The following is a 26,284-nucleotide window of genomic DNA, read 5'->3' on the forward strand; positions in this document are numbered from 1 at the left end:
CCCATAACGCCACCAGACGGACTCGTCTGTTGCCCAGGTTAAAATACAAAAGAAAACTCAGTATACAAAGAAACAAAAAGACCCATTTAAACCACACAGACGATACATTAGCCTCAATCGCGAGGAGCCTGAACCAGAGAAAGTTGTGCAGCACTGAATGTGTAAGAGTGGAACTGTGAAGGAAGGAAGGAAGGAAGGAAGCAGGAGATGACAATGGTGTGGCTGGCTGATCCAGTCTCTGATTGGTCAACCCACTGGTGTGAATTCGCAACAGGCTGTAGCTCTCATGTCCACGAGAACATTTAAAGAGAGTGGGGGAGAAAATATGAGAAAATTAGATAAGAAGAAGAGTAGAGAGAGCCTGTAAGCAAAGAGGTCAGGTTGGTTCTACACCATTTTGGTTTGGTCAATAGAAGAAAGAGACTGACGCCCTATCTATTAGCTGATGGTGGAGAGTGGTCAATCAGCTGTGTGTAGTTAGGTTGCCCATCGTGCTCCATATTGCAAAGTGGAGGCTTCTGGGACATGGAGACAATCTGTAAAGAGCAACAAGAGAAAGAGACACCCAATAAATGACAACTGCCACTGACCAAAAGAGTCTTTTAAAAAGACTTAAAGAATGATGTATTTTATAACAGAATGAATCTCACAAAACTGTCTGGGTCATATTTTAAGCCAAAATTAAGATATAAATGATAAAAAATGGTTTTAATATTAGTAATCAAATGTGTGTGCATATTGGGTGGGTATTCAGTGATTTTTTTTTTTTTTAAATCAACACTAGCAAGGACACATTAAATTGATTAAAAGTGACAGTAAAGACTTCCACATCGTTACAAAAGATATATATTTGGAAAAAAAAAAAAAAAAATGCATAACAGTTTCCACCGTTTTTAACATTCAGATTAATTTTTTTCTTGAGTACCAAATTAGCATATTAGAATGGTTTTGAAGGATCACGCGACACTGAAGACTGGAGTCGTGACTGATGGAAAATTCTGCTTTGCCATCACATGAATAAATTGTATACACAATATATAGCGATTTCAAAATGTAATATTTCACAATATTGGTGTTTTCAATGCATTTCTGATCAAAGAAACAGTCTTGGTTTTTGACCAGTATATATACACTGTATAAGTGTATATATGTATGCATATATGTGTATATATATATATATATATATATATATATGTATGTATGTATATATGTGTATAGGATTCTTTACCACTTAACTTTCACAAATACAATTCTCAGTTTATTACAGTAAAGAAAATTAAACTTTTGCAAAATTTCTCACATTATAATAGATAACTGGTAACTGGGGAGGAGCATTTAAATGTCAATTAATGAAAAATCACAACGAAAAAGCACAGAATGCACAATGAAAATTCTTAGTCTTAACATCTTAAAGATTGTGAAACTTGTTTTTATTTTGAAATACACTATAAAAAAATATATATAATTCCATAATCTATAATTCCAGGAAGAACCTTTAATATCCAAGGAACATTTCCTCTGCATTTTTTTTTTAGTAGTAAAAGGCTCTTCAGATTATTAAAATGTTCTTCACACTAAGAAAAATGTTTTTTTTTTTTTAAAGAACTATTCAGAGATGCAAAACCCCCTTTTAGAACCTTTATTTTAAAAGTGTATGACAGTTCACATGAGAGTCACCCAGTTGGTAGAAAACAAGGCAATGTGCAGTTACCACAAGCTAATCAAACTCACCTGGTGCACCTGCCTTCACACAAGGATGTGACGATCAACTACTTGCCGTGGTGATCGAAGGGAATGCTATTCTGAGGTGAAGAGAGAGAACATTACAGACTTCCACCACCCTTAAACACAATCACATGTGCACTGACACACTGCTCACACCAACTCATAATCATACAATGCCTACTGTCTGTCATATTGAAAAAAAAATATGCTGCTGAAATGACTTTTCCCAGAAACACAAACGTTAGGTCAACAGGTTCCTAGAAAAGGCTTTTCAACTATCTAATAAGCAGATTCAACTTTAAGTTAAATGTCACCAGTCAAAAACTCTAAAAGAGATCATGAGAATCAAAAGGTCAATTACTGCAAGCAATAAAAGATGTACTAATATTTCATCAGGTATTTATTTTTGTGAACAATTTATGTGTAGAAATAAGAATTCCTAGTGTAACCATTCAAAGCCAGAGGCACTGAACTATTCGTTCTGCCAGAGTAAAATCTCTTTCGGTAACCAAATATCAAAACAGCTCATTCAGATACAGACTGGCTACTTTTGTAATGCAGTTTATTATTGCTCTGCTTAAGGCTTGAATGAGCAGGGTCTGCATTATACCTGTGATGTGGACATGCGGGAGGTGTCTTGTCGCCCTGTCAGGTCTGAGGACGACACGTTCACTGGGGCGCCACGATGAAGCCGCATGCTGACCTTCCGTTCGCGCTCCATGCCAGTGACCGGTCTCGGTGAAGATGTGTTTGCTGTGAGATAGTGAGAAGCATGAGATGACTCCTTGTAGTCTTTCAAGTACCTGAGAGGTAAGTGACAGACTGTTTACCTGTGTGAGAGGTGGGGGTGAGGGGTGTGGGAGGAGCTCCGTCCTGTGTGGGGCGGGGTCTGCCTGAGGCTGCTGGGATCCCTCGAGCTGCAGGATTCCTGCTGTGCCTCATCCGCTCGTCTCGCTCTCTCCTCTCCAGTTTCACCTCCTCTGCTGGAAGGTTAAATTTAGCTCTGCCTTCACAGTAATAAATTACATTTTAAAATGCATATTAAAATTACAAAACAGTTACTTTAAATAGTAATAACACTTTACAATGTTACTGTTTTTACTTTATTAAATGCAGCAGGTGAGCATAAGAGACATTTTTCAACTATCTTATAAAAAAAAAAAAATTTGTACCAACCCCACAATTTAGAACGGTAGTGCATATCTATAATACACATTTGGGTTCGAAATAAAGAATCATATACCAAAATCATAAAGCTCTTAATTTCTTCAATAATGTGACTAAAACTGTAATATAATGCCTTTATTAACAATTAGAAGTTATAATAACTGGAAAATCATGTGTAGATGATGGCAATTCAGAATAGTCAAAAGTCAGATTATTGCAGTCAATGTAAGCAATCAAGTGAGTGACATGAACACTAGAAATAGGGATGAATGATTTAGAAATGTTTGGATGATACTGATATGATATTTTGTTGCTTTGCCTGTGATCTTCGTTTTGCCTATTTCAATTATGGCTGCAAACAAATACTTTAATCCTATTAAGGATTACAAAAGTGGATTTATGTGGTGTAACATTTAAAAACTCAGAAATGCAACAACCATCTACACACACAATGTTGTACCTCTGCACAACACAATAATCAAACCAAATCAATAACAGTTTAAGTCTCATATATCACTAATGAACAAACTACAACAAGCAACATACGTTTCATTTATCACACTCTAAAGAACGAAGACCATCCAGACATGTACTTACAAATTTGAGCATGTTCCAGTCAAACACGTAGTCATAGGAAAAGCCCTGTCTGTGGAACAGATTCCTGAAGAGTTGCCTCAAGTACGAATAGTCTGGCTTGTCATCAAATCGCAGTGATCGGCAAAAGTTGAGGTACGTAGCAAATTCAGCTGTGGGACACAAAACAAACAGCCATATTACAATACAGGATTGTAGACATCATTTCAAAGACAAAGTCTGATTAACATTTACAAAATGTTACAAATTACACAAGGCTTTGAACATACATGGGTAGCCCTTGCAGAGAACTTCAATGGGGGTGGACATCTTCTTTTCACTGATACGCTCATACTTCTGTCTCTTGGTGGCGGCTTTCAGTCCTTGCCAAGGCAGCGAGCCCAAGTTGAAGTACATCAGCACATAACCGAGAGACTCCAGGTCATCCCGCCGAGACTGCTCTGTAGAGACACGCGCATAGAATTATAGATGCTTGCATGGAGCATGAAAGGATGACTGCTACTGTATGATTCATGAATGAGCATTTATATTGCTGCAAACACACACACACAAATCAATCTTTTCTGGGAAATGCTAAAAATATACATGCATCCACTTGAGCATGAGCACACACTGATGTCATACAGAGCCAGTAGAGAAATGGGAAAGAAAAATGAATCAAGAAAGCTTGTCAAATGATCAGTACAGCTACAGCTGTCGCTAGGGCTGGACGATAAATCGAATTTTAATTGTGATGGCGATTACTGCTTTTCTTGATTAATTTAGCATAATCATCTGTGATATTTGGCCACTTGTTATTTATCCTGAAAGTATTTTTTGTCCTTTGGCATTATCTTACATTTGTAACAAGTTTTCCACCTGCTTTCATGCTTGGGGTTTCCAGATATCAAAGTTTTTGTTTAAATGAATAAATTTTCTGTCCAGTGTAATACTTGCATGCACTTTATGCATGCACTCTCTCTGAGGAACAAAAAACACCAGTAAACATGTATGAGTTTAGAGATCTCCACTGAGATATTCTGCTCAAATGAAAGTGTAATACAACCAGTCTGTGTTCCTTCACATGGCCATTTATGCTATTTGCTACAACTAAATCTATCAAACTAATTAAATCTAAACATGGGTCTCTGTTGTGGTTGTGGAATAGGTGCACTTATGCAACATCTGTGTCACAATACAAAGTCTTTTTTGTTGTTTTAATAGAAAAACATTAATAAAAAGTTGGAATTGTTGGAGTTAATATTAGGAATCTCACAGATTTAGCTTTTGAGAGAAGCTTCTTGTTTTACCAGGTTTTACAATGTAGAGAAAGTGTGTTAATTTATATGATTTGTTAGATACAATTAACCAGGAAACTAGATGAGGTAAATTAAATACGAGTTGATATTTGTACTAATGTGAACGTGCTGAAATACTAAATGTAAAAAATTAAATTAAATAAAAAATCATATGACAATAAATTCATTCATTGTCGTGCAGCCCTTGGCAGAGCAGCACTATCTATGACAAGAAATCTGGGTTACATATTTATTTATGATTTAACGCAATGTCAGCAGCAGTGGCTATATTCATGGCAAGAGGAAACATTTCAATTTCACAATTCAGTCATGTATATCATTTCAAAACAATTATATAACAGTTTTGTTTGAAAATTATATAAATAAATAAATAAATGTACAAATATACAAAAACACATATAATAACAAGAACAAAAGCAATAAGAACAATTATATAGAGTCTTTCAGCTTAATGCATGACAAAAATTTTAAAATCATCCCAGGTCTGGGTCACACACACACACACATATATATATATATATGCCACAGTCAAATTTACAAACTAACTGAAGAGAATGTGTTTTTTACCAATGCCAAGATGTGTGTTGATGGATGCGTAACGCGCAGTGCCCGTCAGGTTCTTGTTCTCACGATAGGGAATGTGCTGGTGTGTTCGTGCATCACGGTATTTCTTGGCCAGACCAAAGTCAATGATGTAGACCAGGTTGCCTTTCTTTCCCAAGCCCATCAGAAAGTTATCAGGCTTCACATCTCTGTGAATGAAGTTCTTGGAGTGGATGTACTCAATGCGGCTAATCTGAGGAATGCAAGGTTTACAAAAAAATAAAAAAACATTAAAAAGAAGTTGTACTTCTGCAGCAAACTATTTTTTACTCGTCAACATGATTTTGTATCATACCATCTGATCAGCCAACAGCAGGACAGTCTTCAGGCTGAACTTCCTGGAGCAGAAATTGAAGAGATCCTCCAGACTGGGGCCGAGCAACTCCATCACCATCACGTTATAATCTCCTTCTGCACCACACCACTTTATAGTAGGAATGCCAACTGCAAAGGGAGCACACAAAACACCTAAATACACAGCCTGGAAACCCAATAGATGCTTGTTGGCAAGTATGAATTATTTCATTGATTACATTGATTTATTGAGCCCCTCAAATCCTTATTTACAGATGAATCAAAACCCTTTTCTCATTACCTCCACCCTGCATCATCTTGTATATCTTGCTCTCAATGTGGAGCTGCGGGTGCTTTGTCTTCACACATTCCAGTTTGATGGCCACTTCCTCTCCAACTGAAATGTCTGTGCCTAGGGCAGAGTGAGAAACAGAGAAGGAACAGAGCCATTAAAACAGTGAATGAAGTCAGAACACAGCCTGAATCTCCAACAAACTGACATGACTCTATATATAAATTAATTGACCTTTATAATTTGTGCATACACTACTGTTCAAAAGTTTGATCAATTTAATGCATCCTTGCTGAACAAAAGCATTAATTTATTTCAGCAAATTCAGTCATACAATGATCCATAAGTCCGAACCTTTCTCCAAGACAGTCAATGCAAATAAAAAATTTTTTTTTAAGAATTCTTATCTTTATCTTAAAGGACCTGCCTGGTACAAAGCATCTTGGCTATTATAGGGCCCTATGATTCTCGCAATGTGCAAAACACAGACGGAAACTGTGAATTCAGTCATAAAAGGGAATTTACCAAACAACAGCTAATGTCTCAGAATTTGGCAAAATTTAAATGAATAAATCAAGAACAGGCCTGTACAATTAATCAAAATGCAACATGGACTAGTTTCTGTAAATATTAAACTGCAAGAATACTCATTAAAATATGAAGTATGCTTGTTCCGTGTGTCTTTGTGTAAATGAACGGCACAGTTTTGTCCACTACATATACTCATGGTGCTTTCAGTGTCTGTCGTTGCTTTTTTCCCCCATGCTTTAATTTAAACCGTAAACCTCTGTCATGAAGAACTTTGTTTGCCAGAAAAAAGGAAAATAATTTTTCAAATTTCATTTGATTACATTTTAAAAGATTAATTAAATAGTTTTAGTCATTTATTTGTTTACCACCGTTACGGTAATACATTATTATTCAATCATAAAATACAGAATCCAGAAAAACTGATTATGAACTTTCTTATTATTTAAACCATTAAAACAAAATCCAGAAAAAAAGTTAAACTGTGAGAACAAAGTATTTGTTTAATAACTTTATAGGGACCTACTACATTGTTACTGACGGCAAAGGTGAACAAGATTTGAGAGCTGTAATGGAGATTCTAAGGGAATAATATATTGGGAATATAATTGGTTTAGATTTGGATAAACCATTAAAACAAAATCCAGAAAAAAAGTTAAACTGTGAGAACAAAGTATTTGTTTAATAACTTTATAGGGACAAGATGAACAAGGTGAACAAGATTTGAGAGCTGTAATGGAGATTCTAAGGGAATAATATATTGGGAATATAATTGGTTTAGATTTGGAATATATTGCACAAGTCATATGATATGAATACTTTTTATAATGCTCTTTTTTTGTGAGGGAAAAAAAACAAAAAAAAAACTACTCTGGACATTCTGCAAAATCTTAATTTGTGTCCAATGAGCAAAACAAATCAGTTTTGAAACTGAAACTGCTACCCACTGTTGTCTGAACAGAAACTCAAGGACTTGTTTTGCTGGTTTCTGAGATATTTAAAAAACAAACAAGCATAGGATAATGTTCATCTCAGCTGATAGCAAAGAAACTCACGTCATGCAAGTCAGGTCTATGCAGAACTTAATCAGCAAATCAGACACATATAGTCAAAGAGCGCAAACAGTCAGTACCCCATGACTACATTTAGATCAAACGAGAAAAACATTCAAATGGGGAGCAGGTCCAAGCCTATATCTGCCAATGAACAATGTAAACAACAATGGTTCTGCTGTGGCTACAGATCAGCTCTACTGCAATGATAAAGAAAACCAAAAATAAGGCAGTGTTATGCAAGAGTTCACCCCCCCCCAAAAAAAAAAGAAAAAAAGAAAGAAAAACAAGTGCCTATCCAACAGCTGACTCTTGATGGGCCCATATTGGATATGGACATGAAACTCCATGTGCTCGAAACTCACATGAAAAATAGATGTCAAACATCTGATAAGGTGCTAAATGCAAAATGCAGCCTGATAGCTAAATGAGATCTCCACTTTTGGTGTCGAAAGATGAAGGGAAGTTACAGAAGTGGCATCCTGTCCAAACCTACAAACATCACCACATCATTAATCCAAACCAAACACTCTGAGGTTACATAAAAGCTGATGTAAAGGAGCCAGAATTGTAGAGGAGTGGGACAGTCCTGGGTGATTCACACACCTGAGGCCTCCCATGACGCCAAGTGACGCAAATATTACGGAATCCTGAGAAAAAGGAAGAGGTGTTGCATTTACGCTGACTGTCGGATGATTTGTAAGGGCAGTAAGCAGTGTAACATGATGCAATGAGTCAAATCTGGTTGGGTTTCATCTTCTGAACCTCTAATGCTAATGATACGGCAGATGATTTCAATGTATTTCACACACAGTCATGTGCTGAAGATCTTCCAATAGCACTGCGTCAGAATCACACCTGACATTTAGGCATTAAATCAAAAAAGCATTTAATTATGTTGACGTACCAAAGAGTGGGTGCAGTTATGAAACAACTGAGCAGATGGAGTTTACACACCACACCCACCAAGCCCTGTTCTCACACACAGACAGACTGAAACAATCCCATCTCAGCTAAAAAGCTTCGGGATAAAGGTCTCCCCACCACACTTTAACACTATGATGATCAAAGTCCCCTTGCCAACAGTGCTTCTCTGTCAAAATAAAGGAAGCTGATTGCATTTGAGCCTGATGTTTGGAGGAGCTTTGATTAAATTCAACATTCTGTCCACAGGTTTCAATCCATGTGAGAGGAACCCTGTTAATGAGGAGACCACAGCGAGAAGAATTAAGGCCAGCAGCTGCAAAACTTCCTTTAATGCCTTCTGAATAAGAGATGAACGTCACATCTTGCTCTACACAAGTACATTTAATCACAGTCTTGAGTCGAAAATTAAATGCTAAGGTGGTTAAGAGTACTACTAAAGTTAAGAGTATAAACTGTTAAGAGTATAAACGAAAAACAATGACCTACTTTGGTGCCTTGTATTGCAATACAAAACAATGGCTCTCTATAGCCATCAATACAATCTCTAAATGTCAACCGTAGATACTCAAATGATCGACGACATCCTGGTGTGATACTGACGCTCTCAACCATGAAGGCCATCTAGCATGTAAATAAAGAGTTCTTCTGGTTCCTGACTGTGCTGCTTCAGGACAGCTTCATCAATCAAAATTGTTTCCCCAAAAGGCACCATGACCCTGTGATCAGAAAAATGAGACTGCATGAATCATGAGCCTTGATAGTATGATCTGACTTTTAATAGACTGCAAAAGCATCAGCCAGGCTTGGTTGAATGTCCGTCATAGGGTGATTCAACATGCCAGGTTTGGCCTTTTGTTGTGGTTCACGCTTTCAGGGAAACCTGTATGGACAGGTAAGATTCATTCAGTTATACACAAGGGAGGACCCGTTTGGAAACTCCTGTTCACAGGTTCCGTGAAATCACACATCAATTTACAGCAAGTGTTGTATTCTATCTTATGCCACTGACATCTGAGTCTAATGTCAAAAGCACATATTTTTATGGTCACGTATGACCTCCTGGAGTGTTGTTCCAAACGGGATGTAAAGTTTATATACTCTGCAACTTCAATAAACCACTTGTGGTCTGAAATACGTTCTTGTCATGGTTATAAAACATGGTTTTTCATATAAATGCCCTTAGAACCGAGAAACGGACCTCACAAGCAGACTATAACGAGTCAATCTTTGGAAAAACGCCACTGACAGTTACAGCTGACAGATATGTGAAACAAAACAGCTTGTTAGCCGTGCTATATTATTGACAGCTTTATGACAAGAGTGTATACGTGTGTTTAAGTTTATACTTACCCAGATAAATGTCTCCAAATGATCCACTTCCAATTTTTCTACCCAGTCTGTATCTGTTTCCAACTCGTAGCTCCATCGCTGTGTTTATTGGTGTCTCTCGAACGAGTCCCTTGATTGTATTTCAGCTAATTTCTATAAAACCAGATACTGTCGGCCTTTAAATTCGTGTTTATCTTAAATTTTTTCCGCGTTGTTTAACTGTTGCGATCCTATATATCTTTATGCGACCCCCACCCCCCCGAATCCCTGAGGAGAATTCGGATTCTTCCGACGGAGTTCACTTTTCACCATTCCTTTTCTAATATATTTAAGTCCGAAATATCACAATATTGTGATCAGGCGAAAGCTTAGAGTCTGTAGATTATGCTCTTGTCGGTTTGGTCATCGTTATCCCCAAGGATAAGCAAGATGGAGGTGGATTTTAACAGCGGACCCCCGTCGCAGGAGCTTGTCACAGGCCTCGTATTCGTATCTCCTGTGGTGAACACGAACTAGCGCCGTGACGTCACTTCCACTTGGCAACGCCTCGCTCGCCATGGTCACGTGGGAGAACCGCTGGATGAGTTTCATTAGGTCGTCAGTATCGATCAAACATAAATTCCTTAAAGTTACACTAACAGTTAGTATCTATTTTGTCACATTTATATTGACCAGGGGTGTGCATTTCTTAGTGTGTATTTAAATTGTTCAACGTCCATATTTAATGTTACTAAAATTATAGATGAGGAGTTACGTCACGATCTTTTCACTCCGCATTGCATTTCGGGAAGGCGCAAATAACAATTCGATTGCTTATTATTGGTTTTAAAAGGATAATAAAACAAAATAATAGTAACATAAATAGAAATATAATATAAAAATAGAAAACTGATATTTGGCTTCGCATACTTCGGTCCAACAACAGACATACAATTTCAAATCGTAAATGCTTTGGAAAAACACTAGGCTTAAAATCTTAAAACAACGCGTCATCTCTGTAATTCGTGCTCCATCTGTTTTGCTCTTATGTCTGTCCAGCCGACTGTCCATTGACCGGGCCCCTGTAGCACGATGAGGCAAACGCTTCCTAATAATCAAGGCAGTGGGACAGTAGTGGAACAGTAACATCTTGTACCCTCTCAAGTGTTTGCTGTTTGCAGGGTCCTGGCCACGCCCACCCTCTCGCTGATTGGCGGAGCTCTTTCGTTTGGTCACACAGGATCCAATCAGGACACGGTCACATGGCTGTAACGCTTTCCTGCAGATTGCGTGTGGCTTGCACGTATTCTTCAACGCTCATCTCGGAGTAACTAAAAAACTGAGCTTTTGAAAGAGCTGAAAGCCTGATTTTATAATATTTTTTTAGATTAAAGGTCTAGTTTAAATGGTGATCTCTACTGTGTACTCGCCTAAAAATACATTACAAATAGTTACGGTAAGATATACAGCAGAAGTTAAAAGCAGCTTGTAAGTGTATTTATTTCTTGTCTCAGTGTTTAGCGCAGTTGTCGTTGCTAGGAAACGCTTGTTTTGTTTACTGTGGTAATAACAAATATGACATAAATATTAAAATATTAAACACTATATAAAATATTAATAACAATATAAAGAGTATTTTTTATCAGACTTCCAAGGTAATAAAAAGCCGTATTTTTTTCTTTATTATTATTATTATTATTATTATTATTATTTAACACATTTTAAAGTAAATGGGTGTATGGTAAATTATGTAGTGACCAAAAATAATAAACAAATCAAAACGATTTAATATTTGCCTTGTTTAGAGAAGCAACTCTACAGATCCTTATTTAATGATCGTGGACAGAAGTGTTTTTGTTTGTAGCAAGATTTATTTGCTAATGAGGACATCTAGTGTTCATTGATATAAACAGCAGAAACAAACAGAGCAGGGAAAAAAAAGTCAACAACACAGGTCAGTTTTGTGCTATTTTTTAAGCATATTTTGCAAGCTTAATATTTCTCTGCATGATGTAATTATTGAAAGTATAGTTCACCCACCCAAAACTGAAAATTTTGTCATCATTTACTCACCCTCGTGGTCCAAAAGAGTATATGTAATAAATTTTATGTTGAATCAAACAAATTTTTTCTTGCTGAAGCTACTTTTTGCAATGTCTGTTTGATGCTTTACACAACAATGACTTTAAATTATATTTTGGGAGTAATTTCTCAGCCAAATTTGATGTGCGATTAATTAGATTAATTAATCGCCACATCATGTAATTCATTAGATAAAACGTTTTAATCGTTTACCAGCCCTAGTTTTAATATGAAAATACATGTAGGACAATATCTAGATCCACAGTCCTAAGAAAAATCCTTCAAATGATGACCTTAGCCTTATGTGCTCATGTACTTAAAGACCCTCATTTGCTTAGACTGCTTTATATACAATTTAGAAGACAGCAATTTCCTCAGTCATGTTTACCACTGAACCATTTAGCATGCACATAAACCTAAACATATGGTATTTTCTCAGTAACAGTAACCACACGCCTCATGTCATGATGAATCGGGTGATTGGGAAGAAAAGCACTTTGCAGAGATTATAAACATGGGAAGCATGGAGAGCCTGGATCTGATTACAAACAATGTTTGAACAGTATCCTTTTTTCCCCCTTTTTGATTGAAAGTTGATCAGTATAAAGTTAGTTGATAAATAACATTAACATAAACTTTTTTTAAACCATTATTATAAATGGTACACAATCAGCTAAAAGTTAGACATATAAATACTAATGCTGACAAACGTGTCCCTTAATGTTGAAAAACAATTTTAAAGGTCCGAAGGTTGAGGCTTGAATTAAAATTACATAAATATTTTGTAGACAAATAAAACTTGTACCTACATATGAATGTTTCTGCAAAACTGGTAACAAACTAAATATTTTAAACAAATAAAATTAACATTGAATAAGTTAAAAATACACAAAAAAAAAAACAAAAAGAAAAAAAGTATTTGCAACTGTGCCCTTCACGACACAAAACAGCCAATCTGGCTAAATTACAGAGATGGTCAGAATATTTTGTGATTGCCTGTGACTGAATGCCTTGGAACAATGTTCTTTTTCATGTGGTTAAGCTAATGGCTCTCTTTAGCCACAAAAAAGGCCAATATTAGCTAAATTATCCTCTACATTTACACATTTTAAATGATTCATACAGTAGGTAGTAAATACTGACCTATCAAATATAGTGACTTAAAGTTCAGCTTTAACTGATGATATAGGCATTCTAGACCAAGTTAAAAAGAGCAAACTGTCAACAAATCAAAATTATATTACATATAATCTTCAGTGTATTTCAGTTTGCTGTCAATATATTAGGCCTACAATGCTATTTTTACAGTCCTGTAATATTATCTGAAATGTTTGGGTCATTAAAATGCTAATCTTGTTCTTTAAAAGGTTCTCTGGAACTGTCAGCAGCTACTTAACATTTGTCTGAAAAGTCTGGGAACAAGGTGGTGGCTGCTCTTTTCTCTCTCTCTCTCTCTCTCTCTCTCTCTCTCCATAGCCTTGTGCATTTCCTTCTATCCATTTGGTCCACTCTGGCCCCTTTTTTTTTTTGGAAGGTTTCTTTTCTTTTCACTTTGTCCTTTTTGTTGTTTTCATTTCACCCACCCTCTTGGATGCCTCCATGCTCCTCCCTCCGTTCTCCTCCTTTCCTGCATTTTTTTCCTGGCTCCTCATGGCATGCTGAGTTTGGGAGTGCAGGAGGGAGATGCCTTAAAAACGCTGACAGGCTATAACACTCTCAGAGACACACAGCAGTGCGGCCCAGTCAACGCAAGCATCCTCAGTGCAGCCCAACAGAGCTTCTGTGGACCCTCATGTTTGGACCTGCTAAAATTAAGGTAGGGGACACATTAGGATAGAAATTTACACTAGTAGTGCATGCCATTTAATTTTTTTTTATGTAAACTGTTCAAACAAATTACATTGTTACACATAATGGCAAGTGCAATGATGTGAAAACTTTTTCCAGATGCCAATGAAACGGAATCCTAGTGCAAAACAACATGCTTGGACAATAACAGCCAGATTTATGTGTTTTTCACATTTTTTTGTGTGACTTGTTAAATTATTTAACTTTATCTGTTGTTGGTTGCTCATTCACATAAATGTTTAGGGATGTAGGTGTTTTATTTTGAGAGATGGCAGCAATGTCAAGATGATTGTTAAGTCAAACAAGCTTAGAAATGTACACATATAAATTTTAATAGCAGGTGCAAAGCAAAAAGACACAGCTGGGTTTAACGTAACAACGCCCTGGGTTTCATGTGGTTTTAATATTACAAAGTAATTCATTCTGCTAGTGATGCATCCCACCTTGCCCCTAAGGATTATCTAATAAATCATAGGCAATGTAGTTTTATCATGGTAAATTTCATGAAGACAAAAATAAATCTTTTTTTTTATTATCTATGGAAAGATTAGCACTGCCACAGAGTTCAGGAACCAAAACTAGGACAGGAATTCTTGAGGCATGCCATCACAAAGCCAAGTTCAAATGGCCTCATCTCCTGCAAGTGCGACAGAGTCGAAATATGACATGATTAAGAGTAGTGCTACACCAGATTGCTTTTTAACCCCACCAAATTTTCCAAACTACATAACAAAAGTTGTGTAGCAGATTTTCTTGCTAAATTTTACGTATATGGCCCCTCCTAAAATATTATTGGCAGCGAGCAGTGGTTTATCAGGGAATGGTTCAACAGTAGATAAAAAGTCCAACAATACCCTTTTTTCCATTTTCAAATATGTCACAATGTGGAAGTTAAATGGGTTGCAAAAGATAAGTTGAAGATGAATGTTTTTGCCTAGTTCACTGAACCATGGTGGATGTTTAAGTTCAGACAAAGTGGCTTATATGGGTCAAGGGCGAATCTGGCCTCAGTGTTATGCCACACAGACTTCAAAGTAACCACACATAATGTTTGAGCTTTGATGTCAACACCAAATCCAGTGGTGTCTATTGCTAGTTTAAAGTAAAAATAATGGTATTTCTAAACAATGTTAAACCCTTGAGAAATTACTATGTAGTGTAGGATTCTGTGCATGAATAGTTTGAGGAAACTCTTCCTTGAAGTCACATGAGTAACGTCCCACAAGTACTCCCATGCTTGAGTTCGGAAAGCATACTAACATTATACTCTCACCATTTCAGCAGGATACATTATGTATAATATGAATTCATGTGATAATGTAGCATACTGCTATTTAGAAGTTTTGTTCTTGCATAATGCATACTGTTTCAAATATTATTTTAGTAAAATAGTATGCATTATACAATGTATACTAAGTATTCAGTAAGTGGCAAGTATTCCATTTCAAACACAGTTCCTTACATTCAGCTTGGCATTTGATGGTATATTTTTATTGTGTTTGATGGCAGCCCATAATTGTGCTTATAAAGTCAAGGCAATAAGACATTGAAACCATAATTTGTCACTTTAATTCTTGAACTCCTTCACCTAAATGCCCACCGGGGACTGGAGAGGCCGCTGGTGTCTTTCCACAAGGTTGGTATGAGCTTATTATTTAAAAAAAAAAAAAAAAACCTGGAAAAGTTTACTCTTTTGCACTCAAATTACTTGTGACCAGCTGTGTTTCAAGTGCTTGTCCTTTCTGATAACACTAGCATCCGTATGAACTCGAGGAACTAATTGTAAGTTCTGAAGGCAAAGAAGATTGTTGCTTTAATAAGATAGACGTTTACTTACTCTGCTAATAGACCATGCTCACTTTCATTCCCTGAGGTTCGTTCAACTTCCTCTAAAGAATTTATATTACAAAACAGCTGCAAAGAATTGGAAAGATTATGAATGTGAGAAAAACAGCATTTACAGTAGGAAAGGGTACATGGTAGATTGAACCTGGCATATGGGGGCTTCAGCTGTGCAAGACTAGTGACAGAAGCACAGAGTATTCAGTATGTGGTTGAAAGTAGGTCACTGGGGTGCGTATGGTCACACACCCAAACCCAAGAATGGAGACAGTACCTCATTTCTATAGCCAAAGAGTCCTTATTTACCCCAGTGTTTATCTTCAGCTCCTGACCTCAGACTGGAGAATTTAGAAAAGCGTTACAGTGCACCTGGTGGGCCTCACCTTCAATATGATCCAGAACCAAACACCAAAGCAGAAGGACAAAGAATTGGCCGACTTTTATTGATGTTGGATTCAACAGGATCAATGACCCGAGACCACACACTTGTTTTCCACTGGGAAAATCCACCAAAACCACACCTCGTAGATCAGACACGCCACTGCATGCCTGCGGAATTGTGTAGGGATGACAAAAAGCACAACGCAGATTAGTAAATAGTTATTATAATCTGTTGTGATAACACAATGGCTATTTGTTATGACACATTCAGTGGCTGTTTGCAGTTTAGGAATGTGGAAGGATACCAACATTATTTCCTTTTATGATGTTTAACAAGTATATTAATATCATGATTATTTCAAAAAGGGGAAGTGTGTAATTTAAGCACCACTAGTGGCACTAAACGGAATTGGAATCTGTTTGATCTAAACTCCCAGTTTTTTTCAAACAGTAAAATGCAAGTTATTCCATTTTGATTCAAGTTTGAGGAGTTAAGTAAAATAAAATGCTTCCATTAATCATTCAAAATACAACCAGCAACGTGCGTTTATAAAGTAAATAGGGTCAACTGTGATTTCATGTGACTGAGATACTTCACTTTTGGTACAACAAGGCTTCAATGGGCAAATCTGGTTATGGTATATGACTAAAGAAACAGTCAAATGTTTATGCATTTGACTCTTGGCTCGCCGTTCATAGTTTCAAACCTACAGAGGGTTCAGGGACTTTTAGATGTTCTGAAAAATAGCGGTTGGATGCTTATGATTTGAAGCGTGGTGTTCCCTGGAGACGAAGGGAGAAAAAACACTCTGCTTATGTAATGCATTTAAAAAGGTCAGGGTAGATGTTGACTGAGCCAAGAAGACTGGGCCTGAGCTAAAGGAGGACTCAGTGATGTGCTGAACATGTAAACATGACCTCAAGACCCCAACATCCGCAGGAAGGAGAGGGATTCTAATGCCAGGATATCAGATGTGGGACTGTAAACATGGCTGAGCATGAAAACGAGGATAATCAAGGAAACAGAAGCAAAAGGGAAATAATATAAAACAGGACTTCTGGACGGATTGACTACCAATTACTTGAAGCCTAAAAGTCAAATGAAACAAGAAAAATCCATGAAAAAAATGTGATATATAAAGATATGTAAATAACTAAAATAAAAAATTAAATATATCATTTAATAGCATCAAATAACATCTGACTTCCTTTACCAAGCCTCTGCTTTGAAACACCACAAACATTCCTATAGACACATACGTATATGTGCAGTGCAAAAAAGATGGTCAGATGATACCCAGGTGAACACATCATAAGCTTATGGAGGATTAGAAGTGCACAACCTCAAAGCCCTACCCTAAAACGTCTTTGAACTTCAGACCGAAGTGAGTGATCTGACCCCTTCTTGCATTAAACATCCATCTAAAACACACAGATACACTCAGAACACAGGTTTCATCTGAGTGAGTTTATTAAACAGTGGGACATGGCACTTCATTCTTCAACCTCATGATTTGAGACGGGTCACGCAGTGTGGTGGGGCCCAGAAATTCTTATTCATCTCAGTATTATGTGCAGTCTATAGTTTTAAACACTTTATGGCATGTTTGGATTGTGCACAGTCAACATGCTGCATGGCTCGAGGGCTGGGTGATCATGTGAGTGACCATATCAAAATATGTAATACTCGGCTCAAAAACACTAAAAAATAAAGAATGAAACATGTTTACACAGATAATAACTAGATTATCCATGCTATCAACATAGACCAAACACTCTCTGTAAAAGGTTATTTAATAATATCAATGATCACACTCCATGAAACCACAGGCATGTTTATATGCTACTATGTGACCTACTGTGCAATTATTTAGTGCGTGTCATTTCCTGTAGTGCTGCAACACTGCACAGCTGGACACTACAAAACTAATATGATGACAGCCTGTAATCTAACTGTTACAGTGTATATTTAGTGCACTTATCGCTACTTGTACCTGTTGTGTATAAAATATCCCTATCATTATTTAGTTTTTGTTTATTTTTGATCTCACCATAATTGTTCCACAATGAGAAATTGTATACAGTATGTGTGTGTGTGTGTATGTATGTATACACATACACACACCTTGCACATCTTGATGGTGCAAAAAAGACAACTACTTAGCCATGGATTGGGGATTTCTATGATCATACTGATTACATTCCTTATGGACAAACTGTTTTTATAGAAAAATGTTGATGGTCACAGTATTTGTAATCTTTTATAAGTAGATGTGTTTTGACTCTCACCACATTTAGCTTTTGGAATTCATGCTGGCCTTGACTGGGTTGTTAAGTATTTTGAATAGTTGAGCATTTAGCTGCAGCTATCTCACAAAATATGTGGGCTCGTTTTCAACTTTGTGGGATTTTTTTCAGTATGTCCCCAAGCACAGAAAATGGGAAAAATGCAAACAAATTTTCTTGTAAGACAGCTAGCAAGGAAGGAATCACAATTAGATTTAAAATGCATGTGTATAAAGACCTGTGATAATATAATTGTTGAAGCAGTGGATTACATTTGATTTTCTATGCATTTACAGTACTTTAGCTAACCAATTAAAAAGTAGTTAGCTGCTACTTGATATTAGTGCAGGATTAAACTATCACAGCGACAAGAGTGACAGCCCTAAACTTGAACAGATACATCAAATGTAATAATAAAATCAGCAAAAATCCTACCGTATTTAACTGAATCAAAAACAGTTATGAACAGCAGCATTTAACTAGATATTTCAATATGACAATAAAAACATAAATTCCCCTGCAAAGACTCAAATGAACTGTCTGAATGAACCTGAAAATGAATTTAAATCACTTACCAGTGCTACATACGAGATAGAATTGTATGTGCGAAAAAACTGCAAGCATTTACTCTATACTGCTACTTGTTATAAAAGTTACTGGAAAAGCTACCAACACCAACAGACTAAGGAAGGACTGAGACAGAACTGGCCTTAAAAGACTCTTAAGTTTAAGTGAATTTTTGTCTCATGTCTTCCTTCATTAAGTGTAATACGTTCTGCTCATCATTGATTGTAACATGCCTTTCTGCCTCATGGTTTGGAAACACTGTTTCAAAAGGGCTGAGTCGTGGTGTCATGAGAAGGGAAAAAATATGAAATAGTGGTTTAGTGTGATTGCCAGTTTAAAATAGGACAATAAATTCCAAGACGTCTTTGTCATTGGTTTCATAACATTTCAGGCCACATTTTCATGATTTCTTATAACACAGAGAATTTCTAATCACAAAAAATGTTGTGGGAGCCTTTCATTAGCTTTCATCACCTGATTGTTGTTTATGAAAGTCCACAATGATGGTTGGATTTCTACATAGAAAACAATTTTGTTGTTGTTATCAGCCAAACGCAACAGGCTGAATATCAAAGCAGGTCAGTTGCTGATACATAACATGAATCAAGAATGATACTGTCATGTTATAACACAGTGCTCCCATCATGTCCCTGACCATCCAACAGCACAAGGCCTAAACATGTGATACCGTGTACATAAAAGTCTATTTATGTGACTTCTGATGTAGCATGAATGTGCAGAGATTAATGATTGTGCTCAGAGGAATTTCAAATCAAGTCCTTGCATACTATTTCTGTAATACACTTAAGTAATATATATATTTTTAGCTCTCTCGATGTTAAAGTGTTGATTTTTTGTTCAGTTAGCATATTTTCTTCATCTGATTAAATTATTGTGTTGTTATTGAAATTTAGATATATACACTACCGTTCAAAAGTTTAGGGTCATTAAGATTTTTTTATGTTTTTGAAGTCTCTTATGCTAACCAAAGCTGCATTTATTTGATCAAAAATACAATAAAATGTAAAATTATAATGTAAATCATAATGCTAATTTTTTTTTTACAATTTAAAATAACTGTTTTCTATTTAAATATATATTAAAATGTAATTTATTCATGTGATGGCAAAACATTTTATATTCAGCAACCATTACTTAAGAAGCAAATTAATTAAGTCGCAAATTAATTAACTCAATATGTCTTTGCTGAATAAAAGTTTTTTTGTTTTTAACAAAAAAAATAAATAAATAAATAAAAGAATATGCCAGTTTTCTGGTATATTCTTCTATCCAAATAATTATTCTTTCCAAACCTCTATCCAAATAATGATGTAATTTTCATCTCAGATGCTGGTTTCGAGCCTGGTATTACTGATGGTGGTGTTTGCCAAATGGGTTGAGCCGTATATTGCACAATACCGGGATGTGGGCCAAGACACATATGAGCCCAGAGAAAACCAGAGATCCCCAGAATACTACAGAGATGGCAGGTATGTTCCATGATCGATCGATCTATCTATCTATCTATCTATCTATCTATCTATCTATCTATCTATCTAACCTTTTGTGAATCTAGTGGAACAGAGTGCAGGCGGTGCTGTGACCCTGCAGAGGAGGCCCCACAGTATGCCAGTCCATACCCACAGTACAATATTGTGCCACAGATAAACATCACCATCCTAAAAGGTACAAAATATGTGAAAATCTACTTCAAATGTTTTCTGGCTTTGAACTCATGAGGTAAACTTCTCTCATTTTAAGGATAATCGTGGTACAAAAGCTTACATTTACAGAACGACTTACATAATCTGTTGACTTATTTTGACTGTATACAGTTGTTTGGGTCAACGTTAGTCTTAGCTAAATATCTCACTGTCTGTGAATGACATAGGTCAGGCCTGGTTAATCACAGGCTGCTTCTGTGGGCAGGAAAACATGCACCAAAAAGGACAAACCTCCACAGAAAGTGACTTTATGGGCCAAACTGTCACAAACAACAGAAGAGTAATGGCTGTGAGATTGGCGCCATCTTCTATACAACACTCCACACAAACAAGACCATTTGAGAGTCATAATTTTTAATTAGTGGATGTTTAATAAAACACCCTCCAAAGCTTGACCAGAACATTAAGTTTCAGGAAGCAAGGCATGATAAATCAGAGATTAAGAATGTAAAGGCCTTTTTAATGATCGTAGTAAAAACTTTAAGCCAAATTGAACTTTTTACCATTCGCAACTACATTCCTTCCCTTACAGGGGAGAAGGGAGACACTGGCGAGCGAGGACCTTATGGGAAAATGGGCAAGTTTGGGCAAAGTGGACCCCGAGGCCCCCATGGCGTGAAGGGAAACAAGGGCAGCATTGGTGCTCCCGGAGAACCCTGTAAGTCCTACTATGCTGCCTTCTCCGTGGGCCGCAAGAAGGCGCTTCACAGTAACGATTACTACCAAACCATGATCTTTGACACAGAGTTTGTCAACTTGTACGGCCACTTCAACATGTTCACGGGCAAGTTCTTTTGCTACGTCCCAGGCATTTATTTCTTCAGCCTGAATGCGCACTCTTGGAACCAAAAGGAAACATACCTGCATCTAATGAAGAACGAGCAGGAGATGGCCATCTTGTACGCTCAGCCCAGCGATCGCTCCATCATGCAGAGCCAGAGCCTCATGCTGGAGCTGGAGAGGGATGACCAGGTGTGGATTCGGCTCTATAAGGGCGAGAGAGAGAACGCTGTGTTCAGTGATGACTTTGACACCTACATCACATTTAGTGGTTACCTTATTAAGGCAAAGTCAGAGGGTTAAGCAGAGACAATCTATGGACAGCAGGGATTTATGTAACAGTTTCTATTAAATGAGATGTAATTTCTTGTTATTCTTTTTTTGTAATATATTTTTAACAGTTTTACATGGTACTTCAGGAGGAACCTTGGTTTATCTTTATGATCCAGTGCTGGAGTGTCCTGTGTGTCTGACCATCTTTAACTTTGTTACAGAGGCTAGTGCTATTTGACAAACATGGTAAAGGTTATTGCACTAGTAATATTAAAATCAATACAAATCTATATCTACAATCTAAAAAACAAATTAATGACAGTATCATATAAATACATATAAAGACAACAGTATCATATTTGAACAGAGTTATTGCACAACATCTACGGGTGCCTTTTTCATGTGTAGCTATATCAGTAATCATTTAACAGATTACTTGAAATTATTGTATTATATCTATTATAATATATCCGGCTATAAATCAGTATTAAATTGGTTGTAGAAAATGGAAAATGGTGCTACAATTATAATTTAGGATTAATTCAAGAAATAATGCAATTTCAGTTCAACGTTCAAATCACTAAATCAGAAAAGATGCCGAAGTACCATCATTTCAGAAAAGTTTAAATAATGCCAACAAACTAAACTAAAACAGTGATCTATGTCAAATATTTTAGTAAATAAATATTTTTTATCATTTACAGTATTGTAGAATGAGAAAATGGGCTACTGTCCATGCTACAGACAATTAGAGTAACTATGATTAATAATGATCTCTGAATGTATTGTATTATAAATGTTACATTTGTATAAATGGATGCACCGGTAAGACTTCATGGTCATATCAGCATATAAATAAGTACGTTGTGAATTTGATAACAGTTGAACAAATTTATGCTTTAAAACAGCGGTAATTGTAAGACTTTATACAAATCTGTTCCTGTTTTGCACAAGGTCTCTATAAAATAAAAAAGAATATGAACTGGACTATTAGCACTTAACCAAAGCTCATTATTTTGAAAGTTTTTGAAAGAACCAGGTTACTGTGGTCAACAGCAAGTTTCTATAAAAAGACTAACAGGGGCTTCAGCAGGAAGCACATTTATTATTATTGTTAATTTGTAAATGTTGTGTTCATTGTCAATTTTGTCAGACAGTCAAATTGGTGACCTGGAGGTCACTGTTCATTAAATGTTAAAAAGCTGCAATAAATGAGTGGTGCTGTAAAACAGGTTCATTTATTTCAATAAACAATCTTTTTTAGACAAAATGTCTGAGTGCCATTGCTTGCTATATCATCATTATTGCATTTTGGTCTGTTTTATCTATCTGATTGTTATTTATGCATCAAATACATTAATAAAAAAAAAAAGTCCATCCAAATGTCCGAATGGGCGTATTAAAGATTAAATTAATTTGGTGAACAATAGACATATTTAAGAATAAAGAGCAGTAACAGATTTTGGTAACTTTTAATTAACTTTTTATGACCATGCTGTGTGTGTGAATATGTGTAGCTCTTCATATCAATCTAAAATATAGAGGATAGAAGTGCAGGCATGACCAATTTAACACTGAAGCTATATCCTGAGTGAAATAGAGAGGGGTAACAACCTGGTATGCTACATTTATGGATTAAATGGACCCTGCTGTATCTCAGCAGCTGTTCAAATCAGAGCGTAATGCTTTTAAGAATATTAAACAGAAGATTAGACATCAATAGAGTGAATTTGAGTAACATTTAAGCCATTCTGTGTGGTAACGGTATAATAAAGGGTGGTAGCAGATTTCAGTAACCTGTTATGCTGTATTGTTGAATTCAGTGACCCTAAAGCTGTTCACATCTGTGCAAAATGCATTCAAGGATAAAAAAGTGGAGATTAGGCATAACCAGAGTGAATTTGGTAACATTAAAGCCATTCTGTGTGATATAGAGATGGGTAACAGAGTTCGGTAACGTATTATGCTACTTTGTCAGATTTAGTGACCCTGCTGTATCTCTGCAGCTGTTCACATTAAAGAAAATTTTTTTATAGGATATCAAACAAAAGAGGGAAGACATCACCAGAATGAATTTAGGTAACATTTTAAAGCCATTCTGTGTGAAATAGACAGAGGTAACAGATTTCATTAACCTGTTATGCTGCCTTGTCAGATTTGGTGACCCTGCTTTATCTCTGCAGCTGTTCACATCAGAGCAGAATGCTTCCTAAGGGACAACACAGAGGAGCTTAGACATCACCAGAGTAAAATGAGTAACATAAAGCTATTCTGTGTGAAATACAGGGGGGTAACAGATATTGTTAACTTCTAATGCTGCCTTGTCGAATTTGGTGACTGCTGTTTCTCTGGTCTGTTCAGATCTGAGCAAAATGCTTTCTGGAGTATGAGGAGGGGGGCAGATTTTAGTAACTTGTGATGCTGCATTGACAGATCCAGTAACCCTTCTGTATATCTGCAGTTGTTTAAAATGAAAGCAATTCTAACATTTTTTGGTAACATGCTGTATCTCTGTAATTGCACATTCATGTCTCTTCTATTACTCTGTTCTCTCCTTTAACCAATATAGCTAATTGTTGCCATCTAGTGGTGCAGTTAAAAAGGTCTTCAAGGGACAGTTCACCCAAAACTGATAATGATGTCATCATTTACTCACTATCATGTTGTTCCAGGTTTTTTTCCTTTCTTTTTTTTTTTCAGTGGTCAGTGTTAACTGACCTAAGATGTTTGGTTACCAACATTCTTTAAAATATCCTCTCCTGGTTTCCACAGAAAAAGGTTTGGAATTACATAAAAATGACAGAATTTTCATCTCCCCTTTTCATATTCCTTTAATTTTGAATAGTCCTAAAGAAAAGTAAAACATTTCCATATTATTTCATTAGTAAATAAAAATACTTACTTTTCATATTTCTGATCTGTAGTTGTCAGTACGTGGATTGTAATATAGGCCTACTTACCATACAATGACCAAAATATAAAATAAAATATATTTAATTCGGACAGCCAATTGTGTTGACCTTTAAAACTTAACTGGATGGCATTCAAAAGTAATACTAACATGTCTAATTGGAAGAATAGAGAATATGACACAATTACATATGATACTGTTTTTTTTATGATACTTTCCTGGCCTTTTTGGAATTGTCAGCATAAATCACCATCCACATTTCTTGTATATAAAAAAGCTTGAAAATCCTACTAAAATGTCCTTTTTTTGGTTTGTAGAAGACAGAAAATATGGGGGTTGGAATGACACTGGGCATGAGTAAACGATGACAAAATGTTCATTTTTGGGCAATATATTGCTAAACATTCAGCAACAGCAACTGCTAGCCTGTCTGCAGAAACAGTTTCGCAATTTTGTCTCCATCTTGTGATTAAACTTGATCAGTGTTCACCATTTTCCACAGATTTATCTCCCTCGCTGGATTAAATCATGTTCTCAGTATAAATGAGAGAGTTACTGAATCTCTAGCTCTCACTCCCCTGGAAACCTTTTTTTACTGTCTAACTTGCTGATGGTGAGGCACTTTACGGAATTAATTACAGTTTATAGTATATACAACAGTTTGATTCTTTCTCTGATACAACTTTGTGAGTAAATAAGTTTCCAGGATATTTTCAATGGCTGTCCGTATGGGAATTTATATGGTCATTCAAAATGAATAGAATTACTTTGAGATAATGATCTGAATACGGTACAGAAAAATGACTGTATCAAGAGTCAGCAGTCAACCAAGAAAGACTCACTGGAGATCATTTTAAATTCAATTTCCAATCTAACCAATAACAGGACTATTTTGTCTACAAAAACTAGAGTCATCAGGTCCTAGTCTGATTGCAGCTATAAAATGCATCGACAGGCAATGGATTCAGAGTTTGTCCTGCCCATTAAAGAGCACTGGGGTAAAATGCTGATGATGTGTGCTGCTCTTGTGATGGCTCTTTATCTGGAAGGGCCATCAGATGCTGCTGGGGAGGAGGGGGTGTTTACTCAGCAGGCACACGCTCTTTCTGGGCACTCAACTGAACAACCCACTTTCTTTCGCTTTTAAAGTGCTTTTAAGGTGTCATCCGAGAGTACTTTTCTTTTAAGCCAGTTAAGCTTACACTAACTCAGTGTGTCACAAGCCACTGTGACAATGTGTAAGAGAAACTGCAACCGTATAGGAGAGTATGTGTTCTGATGCTAGATTTACACCACCCTACTGGAAAATAAATATACTAAAATGTATTTGAAATAATTGCCAAGTATAAATACATTTGCATATTTATGTACTTAATAAAAATACCCTGCAATTGTACTTTTAGTATACTAAACTGGTATACTTAAAGTCTGCTAAATTGGAACAATGTGCACTTTAATTGTGCAGAATTAGTGCTGAAGTCCAACTAAAGATATACTGAAGTATATTTGATTGTGCTAAAGTGGAACTATTGCAAGTACACTTTAAGTACACTTTAAATATCTTGAAAGACTGATATTATTCAGTCCTCATCAATAGTGACATTAAAACACATTTTAGGCTTAATATTAAAGGGGTCATATGATGCGGTTTAAATTTTTCCTTTCTCTTTGGAGTGATACAAGCTCTTGGTGCATAAAGAACATCTGTAAAGTTGCAAAGACTAAAGTCTCAAATCCAAAGAGATATTCTTTATAAAAGTTAAGAGTCAACCACGCCTACCTAAAATGCCTCGTTTAAACAC

At 36.2% G+C, this 26,284-nt stretch overlaps 2 protein-coding genes across 2 annotated transcripts; one reads left to right on the plus strand and one right to left on the minus strand.

Annotated features, from left to right (window-relative positions):
• Window positions 1–78: 78 nt before the first annotated feature.
• csnk1db (casein kinase 1, delta b) lies at window positions 79–10,373 on the minus strand. Its single transcript, XM_016572310.1, has 10 exons — window positions 9,831–10,373; window positions 5,983–6,093; window positions 5,683–5,831; window positions 5,352–5,580; window positions 3,756–3,926; window positions 3,486–3,638; window positions 2,556–2,726; window positions 2,336–2,478; window positions 1,732–1,802; window positions 79–536 (listed from the first exon to the last, which is right to left on the minus strand). Exons 1-9 carry the CDS (start codon window positions 9,904–9,906, stop codon window positions 1,770–1,772), a joined length of 1,236 nt encoding a protein of 411 aa, XP_016427796.1. The 5' UTR covers window positions 9,907–10,373; the 3' UTR covers window positions 79–536; window positions 1,732–1,769.
• A 3,149-nt stretch (window positions 10,374–13,522) lies between these two features.
• Window positions 13,523–22,787, plus strand: c1qtnf1 (C1q and TNF related 1). Its single transcript, XM_016572311.1, has 4 exons — window positions 13,523–13,686; window positions 20,142–20,284; window positions 20,371–20,480; window positions 21,051–22,787. Exons 1-4 carry the CDS (start codon window positions 13,663–13,665, stop codon window positions 21,599–21,601), a joined length of 828 nt encoding a protein of 275 aa, XP_016427797.1. The 5' UTR covers window positions 13,523–13,662; the 3' UTR covers window positions 21,602–22,787.
• Window positions 22,788–26,284: the final 3,497 nt, after the last annotated feature.

Source organism: Sinocyclocheilus rhinocerous, unplaced genomic scaffold, assembly GCF_001515625.1.
Source record: "Sinocyclocheilus rhinocerous isolate Xijiao unplaced genomic scaffold, SAMN03320098_v1.1 scaffold140, whole genome shotgun sequence".
NCBI classification, from domain to species: Eukaryota; Metazoa; Chordata; class Actinopteri; order Cypriniformes; family Cyprinidae; genus Sinocyclocheilus; species Sinocyclocheilus rhinocerous.